General features: G+C 35.1%; 1 protein-coding gene across 3 annotated transcripts in view; it reads left to right on the forward strand.

Moving 5' to 3' along the window:
* COP1 (COP1 E3 ubiquitin ligase) overlaps positions 1-15,650 on the forward strand; it is a 223,871-nt gene that overhangs the window by 154,196 nt on the left and 54,025 nt on the right. For all 3 annotated transcript variants that reach the window (XM_082613771.1, XM_082613773.1, XM_082613772.1), the window contains one exon: positions 13,596-13,712. In XM_082613771.1, the coding sequence (XP_082469897.1) occupies positions 13,596-13,712 (117 nt within the window). The remainder of the gene's footprint in view (positions 1-13,595; positions 13,713-15,650) is intronic.

Below are 15,650 nucleotides of genomic sequence, written 5' to 3' on the forward strand. Positions count from 1 at the left end.
TTTTCCAGATTGTTTTGGCTATTTTAGGTCTATTAAGATTCCGCATAAATTTTAGGATGGATTTCATTCTATTTCTGCAAAAAAACTTCATTGAGATTTTGTTACAGATTGCATTGAGGCTTATCGATTTAATTGATCTTTTCAAACCAGCTTTTGGTTTCATTGGTTTTCTCTGTTGACTTCCTGATTTTAATTTATTGACTTTTGCTCTAATTTTTATTACTTCCCTTCTGCTTACTTTAGATTTAATTTGCTCTTCTATTTCTAGTTTCCTAAATTGGAAGCTCAGATTATTGATTTTGCATCTTTTTTCTTTGCTTAATATGTGCATTCAGTGCTATAAATTTTCCTCTGAGTGCTGCATCCCACAGATTTTGATAAGTTATCTTCATTCTCATTTAGTTCAAAATATTCTTAAATTTCGCTTGAGGTTTTTTATTTGACTTATGTACTACTTAGAAGCATGTTGTTTGATCTCCAAGTATAATTCCATTGTGGTCTAAGAAATACATTGTATGTTTTCCATTCTTTTAAATTTGTTAAGGTGTATTTTATGGCCCAGAATGGATGAATGTTGCATGTGACTTTGAGAAGAATGTGTATCCTACTGTTGTTGGATAAAGTAGTATGTAGATATCAATTATATTCAGTTGATTTATGGTGTTGTTGAGTTCAACTGTGTCCTGATTTTCTGTTTGCTGTATCTGTCCATTTCTGATAGAAGGGTGTGACATTTTTTAGATTCTACATTGATCTATGTATTTCTTCTTTTACTATACCACATTGTCTTGATTTGTAGCTTAAGTCTTGAAATCATTTAGTGTGAATCCTTCATCTTGGTTCTTGAAAATGATTTTAGCTCTTTACTTTCTCTGCTTTCCCATAAACAGTTTAGAATCAAGTTGCCAGCACCTACAGAAAATCCTGCTGGGATTTTGATTGAGATAGTGTTGAATCTATAGATTAATATGGGATGAGTTGATATCTTAATGTACTGAGACTTCCATTCCATGAACGTGGTTTATCTCTTCATATTTAGTCCTTCCTGGATTTCTCTTATCATAGTTTTATTGTTTTGTAGTTTTTGAATGCAGATCTTGCACATTATTACAACTAAATAGTTTAATATTTGGTGCTATTGAAAATGGTATTTAAAATATTAATATTCATTCATTTTTTACTAGTTTATCGAAAAACAATTGATTTTTAAATATAAATTACATTTCAACAACCTTGCTAAAGCACTCTTTACTTTTTTTTTTTTTTACATCTTTATTGGAGTATAATTGCTTTACAATGGTGTGTTAGTTTCTGCTTTATAACAAAGTGAATCAGTTATACATACACATATGTTCCCATATCTCTTCCCTCTTGCATCTCCCTCCCTCCCACCCTCCGTATCCCACCCCTCTAGGTGGTCACAAAGCACCGAGCTGATCTGCCTGTGCTATGTGGCTGCTTCCCACTAGCCATCTATTTTACGTTTGGTAGTGTATATATGTCCATGCCACTCTCTCACTTTTGACTGCACTCTTTACTTTTAAGAGATTATGTGTGGAGATTCCTTGGGCCAATCATGTTGGCAAACAGAAACATTAATACCTTTTCATTTTCAACGTGTGTGCCTTTCTTTTTTTTTCTTGCTTTATTGTACTTGCAGGAACTTCCAGAACAAGAGTGGTGACAGCAAATATCCTTGTCTTGTTCCTGATCTTATGGGGAAAGCTTATAGTCTTTCATCATTAATATGATGTTAGATTTAGGTTTTGCATTGGGCATTTTGTCAAGTTAAGGAAGTTCTGTTCTAGTTTGCTGAGATTTTTTTTTTTTTTTTTTGTGATACGCGGGCCTCTCACTGTTGTGGCCTCTCCCACTGCAGAGCACAGGCTCCGGACGCACAGGCTCAGCGGCCATGGCTCACGGGCCCAGCCGCTCCACGGCATGTGGGATCCTCCCAGACCGGGGCACGAACTCATGTCCCCTGCATCGGCAGGCGGACTCTCAACCACTGTGCCACCAGGGAAGCCCCTGCTGAGAATTTTTTATCATGAATGGATGTTGAATTTTGTCATGCTTTTTCTGTATCTATTGAGATGATTCTATTGTTTTTCAATATCATGAACTATAATGATCTGGGTTTTTTTAAATTAATTTATTTTATTTAATTATTTTGGCTGTGTTGGGTCTTTGTTGCTGTGCGTGGGCTTTCTCTAGTTGCGGCAAGGGAGGGCTACTCTTCGTTGTGCTGCGCAGGCTTTTCATTGCAGTGGCTTCTCTTGTTGCAGAGCACGGGCTCTAGGTATGCGGGCTTCAGTAGCTGTGGCTCGTGGGCTCAGTAATTATGGCTCGCAGGCTCTAGATTGCAGACTGAGTAGTTGTGGCGCACGGGCTTAGTTGCTCCGCTGCAAGTGGGATCTTCCTGGACCAGAGCTCAAATCCATGTCCCCTGTGTTGGCAGGCAGATTCTTAACCACTGCACCACCAGGGAAGCCCTGTAATGATCTGTTTTCAAATCTTGAGGTAGGCTTACATTTCCAGGAAAAACCTCATCTTGGTCATGATGTATTATCTGTCTTTTCTGTATTGTTAGATTTGATTTGCTAATTTTGGGGGGGAGATTTTTACATCTATGTTTATGAGGGTTATTTTTCTATTCTTGTAATGTCTTTTTGTATCAGGATAATGCTGGCCTCCTAAAATGATTTTCCTTTTCTGTGTGTGTACCCCTGGGTGGTGTGGGTGGAGGGAAGTGATTATTTAGAATTGTTACTGTTTTAATTCTTAAATGTTTGGTAGAATTTGTCATTGAAGCTTTCTGTCCTGGAGTTTTCTTTGCTTGAAGCTTTTAACTAAGAACTTAATTTCTTTAGTAGATTTAGGACTGTTCAATTAATCTATTTCTTTTTGAGTGAGTTTTGGTAGTTTGTATCTTTCAGGAATTGGTATTTTGTGTCCTTTCTTTTTTTTATTATTTATGTACTTAGATCAGTGTGATGTTAGATTTATCAATCTTATTGATCTTTTCAAATATCTAACTGATTTTATTGGTTTTTCTGTTTTTCTATTTTCAGTTTTCATTGATGTTTGTCCATTAATTTTTTCTTCTTGCTTTGGGTTTCATTTCTTCTTTTTCTAGGTTGTTACATTTGAAGTTTATGTCATTGATTTGAGCATTTATCTTTTCTAATATAAATATTTTTTGTTATACATTTCCCTTTAAGCACTACTTTAACTGATCCCAGAGATTTTCATATAATGTGTTTTTCATTCAATTTAAGATTACATCTGTGACTTCCCCAGTGGTCCAGTGGTTAAGACTCCATGCTTCCACTGCAGGGGGCACAGGTTTGATCCTTGGTCAGAGAACCACATGCCGCACGGCACAGCCAAAAAATAAATAAATAAATAATATAAAAATAAATAAATAAAATTACATCTAATATCTCTTGTGATTGTCTTGCTTGGCTAAGAATTATTTTAAAATATTTTAACATTTTCCATCTTTTTAAAAAAATGTCAGAGCTCTTACTGTTACCGATTTATAGCTTAATTCTTTTATAATTAGAGAACATATTTTTATATAATTTTAATCCTTTTAAATTTGTTATGATTTGTTTTGTGGCCCAAAATACAATCTACCTTGGTAAATATTCCAAGTGCATTGAAAAAATCTATACTCTGCTGTTTGATGGAGTGTTCTATAAGTGTCAGATCAATCTTGTTGAGAATATTTTTTTGGTTTTCTATTTCCCCCTTTTTTGGTCTCCTTGTTTTATTAATTATGAAATAGGAGTGTTGAAATCTAGTTTTATTTCTCTTTTCAGTTATCTTGGGGAGGAGGGTGTTTTGCCTCATTTTGGGGGGAAGCTCTATTGTTAGGGTCAGGAACATTTAGACATGTTATATTTTCTTGGTGAACTGACCCTTTTATCAGTATTTAATGTCACTCTTCGTCCCTATTGATATTCTTTCTTCTGAAACTGCTTTGTTAGATATTCATCAAACCAGTAATTTCATTCTTTTCTCCTTTGGGATTCCAAGTGCATGAATGTTAAACCTTTTTATTTTGTCTTATAGGTCCCTGAGACTCTGTCCTTTTCTTGTCAGTATTTTGTCCTTTCTTCAGATTGAGTAATTTGTCTTCTGTCTTCTCGTTCACTAACTTTTATGTGTCCATCTCCCTTTTGCTATGAATTTACCTCAGTGAATCTTTTATGTAAATTACTGTAATTGTTTTAAAATTTTCTATTTTGTTCTTTTTCATAGTTTCTATATCTCTTCTGAGTACATCTATCTTTCCATTAATTTTAAATGTGTTTATTACTTTTACCCCATGGAACGTAGTTACAATAGTTGCTTTAACATCTGTTTTATAGCATTGCTCTGTTGATTGCATCTTCCTTTGAAAATTCTTCACATTTCCCTGGATTTTTGTATGTTGAGTTATTTTGAGGTTATATGTTAAGCATTTTGAATATTATTTTGTACAACTCTGGGTATTGTTCAGATTTTCTGGAGAGTGCTTTGTTTTGTTTTTTTAAATTGGGCAACCAGTTGGTTTAGATTTTGACTGTAAGTTCTATCTTGCCTGTGTGAGTGGTTGTTTTACTGTCAGGTCAGTTTTCAAAGCCTTTGCTGTGCTCCATTGGTTTGTCTGATGCATATGCCAGTCAGAGGTTAATCTGGAAATAAGTAGGTCTTTTCAAACATAGTTCAGTGCTCATAGCCTTTGCCATTCTACTTTGTGTCCATCTTGCACATAGAACTCAGAAGTAACTACAAGACTTATGCTGTTCATACACAGAAATATGGGATCTCCTTTTCCAGTGCTTTCTTTTTGAAGTTTCTCCTGCACACTCTTCATCCCCCAGAGTCTTTTTTACTGAGGGTTTCTCAAGAAAGTAGGGTTTTCTGTACAGATGAATTACTCCTTTTTATGGCCATGGAGATGGAGTTTCTTTTGGTGCATTTGCTTCCCATACCGATGCAGCTCTGTGACTAAAGCCCTCCCTTGGGGAAAAGTTGAAAGAGAAAAAGGATGAAACAACAAAAGAAAAACAATGAAAATTACCCCCAAACCTCTGGCTTGCAAGAACCCCTTTTATTAGTCTTATGACCGGATACACAGGGATTTTCCTTAGTTTTTGCTGATTGAGGCACTGACTTTGCCTCTCTATGGGAGAATAGAGGGAGGAACAAAACGGTATTCTCACCTCCATGTTGGTCACTTCTTAAGTCTTGAATTTCCTCCCCCAAATGACTGGTTTTCCTTATTATTCACATTCCTCAGAGAGTCACTTTCTGTTTTCTTGATAATTGTCCAGAGTAAACTCACAGTGAGAGAGACTGACAGATTACTCTGTCTTGGTTGGTACTAACATTCCCAAATGCATTTAAGCCTTTCTCAAAAGTGTTACAGGCATACCTCGTTTTATTGCACCTTGCTGATACTATGTTTTTTACAAATTGAGGGTTTATTGTAACCCTGTATAGAGCAAGTCTGTTGGCGCCATTTTTCCAACAGCTTTTGCTCATTTCATGTCTCTCTGTCACATTTTGGTAATTCTCACAAAATTTCAAACTTTTCCAATATTTTTATATGTGTTATGGTGATCTGTTATCAGTGATCTTTGGTGTTTCTATTGTAATTGTTTTGGAGTGCCACACACTGCACCTATATAAGATGGCAAACTTAATCAATAAATGTAGTGTGTGTTCTGATTGCTCCACCCCTGTCCGTTCCTCTGTCTCTCTTCTCCTCAGGCCTCCCTATTCCCTGAGACATAACAATGTTGAAATTAGGCCAGTTAATGACCCTCTGTTGGCCTCTAATTGTTCAAGTGAACAGAAGAGTTGCACATCTCACTTTATTATTTATTTATTTTTTATAAATCGAAATATAGTTGATTTACAACGTTTGTGTTAATTTCTGCTGTGCAGCAAAGTGATTCAGTTATACATATATATACATTTTTTTCATATTCTTTTCCATTATGGTTTAACTATACTGAATATAGTTCTCTGTGCTATACAGTATAGGACCTTGTTGTTTATCCATCCTATATATAATAGCTTACATATGCTAACCCCAGCCTCCAACTCCATCCCTCTCCCATTCCCCTCCCCCTTGGCAACCACCAATCTGTTCTCTAAGTCTATGAGTCTGTTTCTGTTTTGTAGGTAAATTCATTTGTGTCATACTTTAGATTCCACATATAAGTGATGGCATATGGTATTTGTCTTTCTCTTTCTCACTTCTCTTAGTATGATGATCTCTAGGTCCATCCATGTTGCTGCAAGTGGCATTATTTCATTCTTTTTTATGGCTAAGTAGTATTCCATTGTATATATATATACACCACATTTTCTTTATCCATTCCTCTGTTGATGGACATTTAGATTTTATCCATGTCTTGACTATTGTGAATACTGCTGCTTTGAACATAGGGGTGTATGTATCCTTTTGAATTATAGTTTTGTCCAGATATATGCCCAGGAGTGGGATTGCTGGATCATATGGCAACTCTATTTTTAGTTTTTTGAGGAACCTCCATACTGTTTTCCATAGTGTCTGCACCAACTTACATTTCCACCAACAGTGTAGGAGGGTTCCCTTTTCTCCACACCCTCTCCAGCATTTGTTATTTGTAGATTTTTTGATGATGGCCATTCTGACCACTGTAAGGTGGTACCTCATTGTTGTTTTGATTTGCATTTCTCTAATAATTAGTCATGATGCTGAGCATCTTTTCATGTGGCACATCTAACTTTAAATCAAAAGCTAGAAATGATTAAGGTTAGTGAAGAAGGCATGTTGAGAGTCAAGATAGGCTGAAAGCTAGGCCTCTTGCACCAAACACTTAGCCAAGTTGTGAATGCTAAGGAGAAGTTCTTGAAGGAAATTAAAAGTGTTATTCCAGTGAACACATGGATGATAAGAAAGTGGAATAGCCTTATTGCTGCTGATATAAAGAAGTTTTAGTGGTCTGGATAGAAGATCAAATATTCCCTTAATTCCCAAAGCCTAATCCAGAGCAAGGCCCTAACTCTCTTCAATTCTATGAAGGCTGAGAGAGGTGAGGAAGCTGCAGAAGAAAAGTTTGAAGCTAGCAGAGGTTGGCTCATGTGGTTTAAGAAAAGAAACTGTCTTTACAACATAAAAGTGCATGGTGAAGCTGCAAGTGCTGATTAGAAGCTGTTGCAAATTATCCAGAAGATATAGCTAAGATAATGAAGGTGGCTCCACTAAACAACATATTTTCAATGTAGATGAAACAGTATTATATTGAAAGAAGATGCCATCTAGGATTTCCATAACTAGAGAAGAGAAGTCAGTGCCTGGTTTCAAAGTTTTAAAGGACAGGCCGACTCTTGTTGGGGCTAAAGCAGCTGCTAACTTGAAACTGAAGTCAGTGCTCATTTGCCATTTTGAAAATTGTAGGGCCCTTAAGAATTATGCTAAATCCACTCTGCCTGTGCTCCTTAAATGGAACAACAAAGCCTGCATGACAGCACATCTGATTACAACATTGTTTGCTGAATATTTTAAGCCCACTGTTGAGACCTCTTGCTCAGAAAGAAAGATTCCTTTCAAAATAGTACTGCTCATTGACAATGCTCCTGGTCATCCAAGACCTCTGATGGAGAGAGACAATGAGATTAATGTTTTTTTCATGCCTGCTAATACAACATCCATTCTACAGCCTATAGATCAAGGAGTAATTTCAACTTTCAAATCTTATTATTTAAGAAATACATTTTGTAAGGCTATATCTGCCATAGATAGTGATTCCTCTGATGAATCTGGGCAAAGTCAATTGAAAACAGAGAAATTGTTCATGAAAGGAAGAGTTAATAGATGGGGCAGACTTCACTGCTGTCTTACTTTAAGAAGTTGCTGCAGCCACCCCAAGCCTTCAGCAACCACCATTCTGATCAGTCAGCAGCCATCAACTTAGAGGCAGAACAGTCTACCAGTAAAAAGACTCAGATGATGGTTGCCATTTTTTAGCAATAAGATATTTTTTAATTAAGGTGTGTAAAAATTTTTTTTTAGGTACAATGCTACTGCACATTTAATAGACTGCAGTATAATGTAAACATGGATTTTACATGTACTGGGAAAACAAACATTTTGTGACTCCCTTTATTATGGTACTTGCTTTATTGTAGTGGCCTGGAACAAAACCCTCAATACAGGAATGCCTGTATTTACTGTTTCTTAAATATATTTATCACTCCTTGACTGTTTGGTGATTTTACTTATAAAATATAGCCTTTATAATAATTTTATAGTAAGAATATTTTAAATTACTTTTAATGTATTTTACAGAAAAATATTTAATATTTTTATATGTGTTGTTTAATCTATTTTTAACCATTATTAACAATGGAAGTTATTTTTTCATTGCATAATTAAATACTCAGTCCTTACAAATGATATTTTTCTGATCTGTATATTTTAACAATAGTTTAATTCCTCATAAATTATGACTGAACTTTTTTCCCCGACAGATCAACCATGTTGATCTAACTTCTCTAAGCCAGTTATAAGATAAAAAGTTAAAAAAATAAATAAATAAAAACAGTTTACTTCCAATTATATGTGCACATATTTGCGTGTTAAAGAACTATCAGTACCTAGCAAGGTAATCAGAAAAGAGTTTCATGAGCCATTTTATAAGTTCTTTTGGGAAAATGTATTTTCCTTTTAAAATACATAACCTAAGAGTCATTTCCAATAAATAATCTTGCTTTTGAAATAGAATAAGCACATTCTTTAAAGGTTTTTTCCCCTCCACATATGAGTTTGAAGAATTTAGGCTTTAGGACACCCTAAATTTAGCCTGATTTATTCCAAATTTTCATAGTTGTATATGTTAAGGTAAAAGTGCTGAATTTGAAATCTTGGTAAATTTCAAAAATTAATTTTACTTAACTCATACTGAATGAAATGCTTCCACTTCTTATCATCAGAGGACTAAAAAATGAACTGCAACATAGTAAATAAACAGCATTATAATAACAGTTATCATTCCCATAAGTTATAACTCTACTAAGTATAATATCTCCTGGATCCAAATGAAATTAAAAGGCTTGTGTTGGCCAGCATCCCAGATGGACCCCAGTGATCTTTGGCTTCTATTATTCCCACACTTGTTTAGTTCCCCTGCTTCCCCATTGCTCCAGTCTGCATGATACCAGAATACTGTAGAAGTGAAGGTATGTCCCTTCTGAAATTAGTTTATCTGTCTTCATCATTCTCTTTCCATTCAGTTGGTTTGGGAGAAGCTAGCTGTATCATAAGCCCAAATGGTGGGGAACCGAATCCTCACGCCAAGAGCTGTGTTGAGTGAACTTTGAAACGAATTCTTCAGCTCAGCTTTACTGTGACCTCTGAGCCTTGACACGGTGAGCCAAAAGCACCCAGCCAAGCTGCTTGGAGATTCCTGATTCTCAGAAACTATGTGACATAGTAAATTTTGTTTTAAGTTTCTAAGTTTTGGGGCAATTTGCTGTGCAACAATAGCTAACTAATGCGACAAGGCCTGTTTTCTCTTTGATGAAGTTTAAAAGAAAAACTTATGTTTGATAATTAGCATTGTCAAAGTACACATCTTTGTGTTTAATCTTTTATACTTTTTTAGACTTATCAAATAGTATAGATGTTTATGATAGTTTTGGGTGAAGCAGCATTCTCCCTTTTAATTCATTCTGTTTTCTGTAGGATCTAGACAGTAGTTCAGAAGTGGGTTCAGGAGTACCAGATATGAATCATACCCATACTTGCACATTCTCACTAAAGACAGGCTTTCTTACTGTGTCAAACTCCTGGGCCTGTTTCCTTTATCTTTTACAATGAATTCTTTCTTAGGAAGCTTTGTGCAAATAGATGTGCAGTGGACCCAGTCTGAAAAGCTCAGAAACATAAATCCTGCACATTGAAATTGGTACTGACATTATTATAGATATGTAATATGTTCTGTTATTGGAAAAAATAATTTTGAACAAAAGAACTTAGGGAGTGTTTAACCCAGACTTTAAAAGATCTGTAGATGATAAACCTCACCAATCCTCTAGGGTAGTTGGATTTTTTAAAATTCAGGACTTTTTAATGGGACGTAAGGTTCAGGTGATACTCAAAAAAACCAGAAAAACAAAAAAACAAAAATCTTTTCTTTACCTATTAACATTAATCAAACTTGTAATAAAACACTTAGTTATAAGTAAAAAAATTCATTTCCTAAAGGCAGCTTGCTAGTACTCAGAACAATTTTTTTTTTTTTTTAGTCTCCTACATTTTGACATGATTTTCCTAGGAGTCACTATTTTGATTTTTTGCTGAATGTCACAGGAGACTATATAAATAAGGGCAGTGTGTTTTGTTTGATTTAATTGCCTTAGCTCTTCACCTTGAGGATATTTTCTTTTAAATTCGCTTTTGTTTTTTCTTGCCAAAAGGAATTTTCACAATAAATGTTGAGACTGTAATTTTGTAGTTAAAAGAAATTCTTACTATCAGACTTAAGGAGAAAGGAACCGGAAGCGTAGTTCCTTATTGTGAAGAACATCTCATTTATATTTGTCTTAGACATTTTCTTTTTTGTTGTTTTTTTTTTTTTTTTGGCCACACCACGCAGCTTGCAGATCTTACTTCCTCTTAACAGGGATCAAACCCAGGCCCCTGGCAGTGAGAGCGCCAAGTCCTAACCACTGGGCCGCCAGGGAATTCCCAGTCTTAGACATTTTCTTCCGGTACTTTTATTGATTTCTTTCTCCAAAAGACTATACTATTTTACCTTTTGACCTATGATGTTATCTTAGGATATTAAGTTGATTTTAATGTTATTTCATCATATCTGTTGTATTAGTTCCCTAGGACTGCCATAGCAGCCGTACCACTACCTGCCTGGCTCCTACAATAGAAATTTATTCTCTCACAGTACTACAGGCTTAGAAGCCCGGAATAAGGTATTGGCAAGGCCATTCTCCCTCTGAAGACTTAGGGAAGAAGCCGTCCTTGCTGCCTTCCTAGCTCCTGGTGGTTACGTAGCAGTCCTTGGCAGTCTTTTACTTGTAGCTGCATCCGATTTCTGCCTCTCTCTACACATCGCCTTCTTCACTCTTTGCCTCTGTAGCCAAGTCTCCCTCGCCTTATAAAGACATCAGTTATTGGATTTAGGGCCCATCCTATTCCAGTATGACCTCATCTTAACTTGATTACATCTGTAAAGACCCTATTTCAAAATAAGTTGACACTCATAGGTACCTAGTGTTAGGACTTCAACATATCTTTTTGGGGAAAACAATTTAACCCACAATACCTGTTCTATTTAATAACTAATAACTTAATAACAGTATTATATTCCTTGTGCATTTTTCTTTTCTATGCTTTATATATTCAGTGTATCTTTATAGTATTTTAAACCTTAGGTATCCTTACAGTTCAGACAGTTATATTAGATTCTAATATCTTATGTGTTGAAAATTATAACCATGGTGGTTACCATTATGTCTTATTTTTAAAATGTAAATGATTACTCCATTGAGAAAATTACTTTGAAATAAAAAAGAAGACCTCACTTCTAAGTTAGCTGTTGTTCTGTTAGTTCTGGTTCATTTTTATGACTACTCATGTTTAATAGTCATGAAACACTGATATATAACCTTTGTTTGTAAAGGTTCTTAGTGATTAGTAGTGAGGTTATGGGATTAGTAGGTGCTCCATAAATATTTGTTGTGGATTAACTTTGGCTTGCCACGCTGTTAGAGTACAGTTCTACCACTTGATATTCTAATCTATAAGTACTATTTGGCATGCAGACTTTTAATTACAGCTAGCCATCTCATCTCAGAATTGTGTATCTTAATTGCCTGAACAATTGTATGCTGACTGAAATAGCACGATTCCTATTGGAAAAAAGCGTGAGACAAATCAAACATTTCTATTTAAAATTGTTATTTTTTTATTTTAGTAATGAGTATCTTATGTTTCTCTGGGAAGGCTAATAGACTCATCAGGTTTTAAATAACTTTTTTTAATGATTCATTTTTATTCAGAGGTTTCACATAAAGAAATTTTCTATTCTTGTGAAATTCTATTCATAGAAGATAAATGATCCTGTTCACAAGAGGAAGTCTCTATTCTTATGAAATAACATTCATAGAAGTGGTAGTTGTTGGAAGCATTTTTATGTTTTTCACTCCTATTTAAAGATCACTGTATTAATAATCCTAAAAAGATTCTAAAATTTTATTATGCCTCCAGCTCTATACTTTGGTTTTCAACTCTGCTTTACACATTAGAATCACTCAGAAAGCTTTTTTTAAAAATTTATTTATTTATTTATTTATTTTTGGCTGCGTTGGGTCTTCGTTGCAGTACGCAGGCTTCTCATTGTGGTGGCTTCTCTTGTTGTGGAGCACGGGCTCTGGGTGCGCGGGCTTCAGTAGTTGTGGCACATGGGCTCAGTAGTTGTGGCTCGTGTGCTCTAGAGCTCAGGGTCAGTAGCTGTGGCGCACAGGCTTAGTTGCTCTGAAGCATGTGGGATCTTCCTGGACCAGGGCTTGAACCCGTGTCCCCTGCACTGGCAGGTGGATTCTTAACCACTGTACTACCAGGGAAGCCCCCAGAGAGCTTTTTAAAAAACCACCAATACCTGGACCCCATCTGGGCACCGTCCTGACGAGACATTGGGACCCATAGAACGATGGGTTAGGAAGGCTTTTGTTGTTAATGTTTGTTATTAATCCTAATGTGGAACCAGGATCGTAACCTATATCTTGAAAGTCTATTTGTATTCTAGTGTCTACTAAGACATTTTTGTTTAAAAATGATATGGTTGCTCTGGTAACTCACAAGATAACATCTCACTTTTATACTTCTGTTTTCAGATCTGACCTGCTCTGATCAGTCAGCTTTTCACTCCCTAATCCTTAGAAATCTCAATATGTACCATTGGAATGGACTAAATATCAAATATTAAAGCAAAATTTTAAAGTTCAGCTAAGCAATTCTGTCATCTGTTACTTTAGATGTACTAAGTCATACAACTAAGTTCCCATGTAAAATTTTAAAATCATGGAATTCTTAATTGAAAGATGAAATAAGAACTGCTCCCAGGTACTTTAAAAGATATTTGTGTATATATCTTATATACAGTCTGATATATATCATACATGTGAAAATGTGTGTGTATGTGAGGTTCTCAAAAGTGTAATAGGTTGGACGATAAACAATGTAGTTGCCCTACTCATACACACACACACACACACACACACACACACACACTATTTAAAGAATACTAAGGCAAATACACATGTATTTCAGATTGCTTTTTTTTAACCTGTCTTTCATGCCTTAGTTATGAGATATATTGATTATATAATATTTTCTGACTTTGAAACTAAGCTCTGTTGGTTTAAATATACTGTTCTATTATTCATTCATTCAGGTTCAACATTTTTGATTCTAGTAAACCAAAATGCTTAGATGAACATGAAAAGACAGCTGTAGCAATAAGCAGGCTTTCTCAGTTACAGAAGCATTGGCCTATGTATTGTTTATTTTCATTTTTATTGTTCCTTACTCTTAGTGAAGCTATGGTCTACCAACCTAGACAACTCGGTGGCAAGCATTGAGGCGAAGGCTAACGTGTGCTGTGTTAAATTCAGCCCCTCTTCTAGATACCATCTGGCTTTCGGCTGTGCAGGTAAGAAATGAAAGATTTGTCTTCTTTTGTTGTTGGTTTTCATGACTAAGATAAAAGAACGTTTTAAAATGAATAAGTTTCTTTGTAGGTTTAAACTTTATTTTCATTGTTATACTCTAAATTAGAACTATGTGGTCTGCCATTTTTACTCATTAATTGCTGTGCCTTAATTTCAGTGTTCTGTCTCCCATGTCTAATACATAGAGATGGGTTTGTTGATTATTTTTGTTGTTGTTCCTCTGAGTCTTTGCATGCATGAATAATGCTTATTTGTTTACAAACTTAGGTCATAATGATGTTTAAACAATGAAGCTGTATTGTTTAGACACAGGAAACCTTTTTTTTTTTTAATTAAAGGAAACCTAATAATTCCTTCAACAATTATTTATTGAGTGCCTACTGTACACAAAGCACCCATCTAGGGGCAGTGAATAAGACAGATAAAGTCTTGTATTGTAGAGTACATGCTAACATACTAAGTACTCAAAAAAAAATCATACCAAAGAATTTTTTGTTAAAGTATTTTTCTTAACTAGGGTGACCAAATGTCTGGATTTGCCTGGAGCAGTCCTAGTTTATATTATATTTGTCTTACCATCATAATTACTGATAGGGCTTTCTTTCATTCTCAAAAGTGTTATGGGTTGGAAGATAAATTATATGGTCACTTTTACTCATAATTCCTTTGTTTTCTATATCTGAATTCCTACCTTGAATGTTTACTAAAGCAGTAAACACCTGTAATTTAACTTTAGCATTGTTAAATCTCCTTGATTCTTGATTCCTTTTTTTATTGATAATCTTGAGTAAAAAAAAAAAATAATAATAATCTAGCACCATATCATGAACACAATATTACCTTTTAAAAAGGTAAATTTAAATCTTAATTTGTCATAACATCTTTTCCTTATTCCAACTTACTATTTATTTCACTTGCATACTGACATAATTTCATAATTAAATTCCCGGAGGGTATGGATGAACATGTATCAGTGGGTAGAATTCTCTTTTCATTAGCAGATAGATTTTTCCCCCCCACACATGCTGCTCTTTTCCATTGGGACCTATTATTCCCTTATTTAAATCCCTGTTTTGTCTCTGACTAGAAATGTTACTTTAGGCAAATTGATTAACTTCTCTCCCCAAGTTCCTTATCTTTAAAATAGAGATAACCTTTTGGGTCTCTTAAGACGATTATGAAAGGAAGATGCTGTCTGTAAAGCTCTTCGAACATGATGCTCAATAATTACTTAGTTATTATTATTAATTAATATTTTATCAGTCATTTAATTAGAGAAGCTTTTTGAGTGTTTAATATTATAAATATACTCACCAATGGCCATCATTTTTTTTTGGGTTATGAGTTTTTATTTCTTTTTTAACATCTTTATTGGAGTATAATTGCTTTACAATGGTGTGTTAGTTTCTGCTTTATAACAGAGTGAATCAGCTATACGTATACATATATCCTCATATCCCCTCCCTCTCGCGACTCCCTCCCACCCTCCCTATCCCACCCCTCTAGGTGGTCACAGAGCACTGAGCTGATCTCCCTGTGCTATGAGGCTGCTTCCCACTAGCTATTTGTTTTACATTTGGTAGTATATATAAGTCCATGACACTCTCTCACTTCGTCCGGGCTTACCCTTCCCCCTCCCCGTGTCCTCCCCGTGTCCTCAAGTCCATTCTGTATGTCTGCATCTTTATTCCTGTCCTGCCCCTAAGTTCTTCATAACCTTCTTTTTTTTTTTCTTTCTAAGATTCCATATATATGTGTTAGCATATGGTACTGTTTTTCTCTTTCTGACTTACTTCACTCTGTATGACACACTCTAGGTCCATCCACCTCACAAAAAATAACTCAGTTTTGTTTCTTTTTAAGGCTGAGTAATATTCCATTGTATATATATGCCGCATCTTCTTTATCCATTCATCTGT

This window comes from Mesoplodon mirus (assembly GCF_964341445.2).
Source record: "Mesoplodon mirus genome assembly, chromosome: 3".
Classification (NCBI taxonomy): domain Eukaryota; kingdom Metazoa; phylum Chordata; class Mammalia; order Artiodactyla; family Ziphiidae; genus Mesoplodon; species Mesoplodon mirus.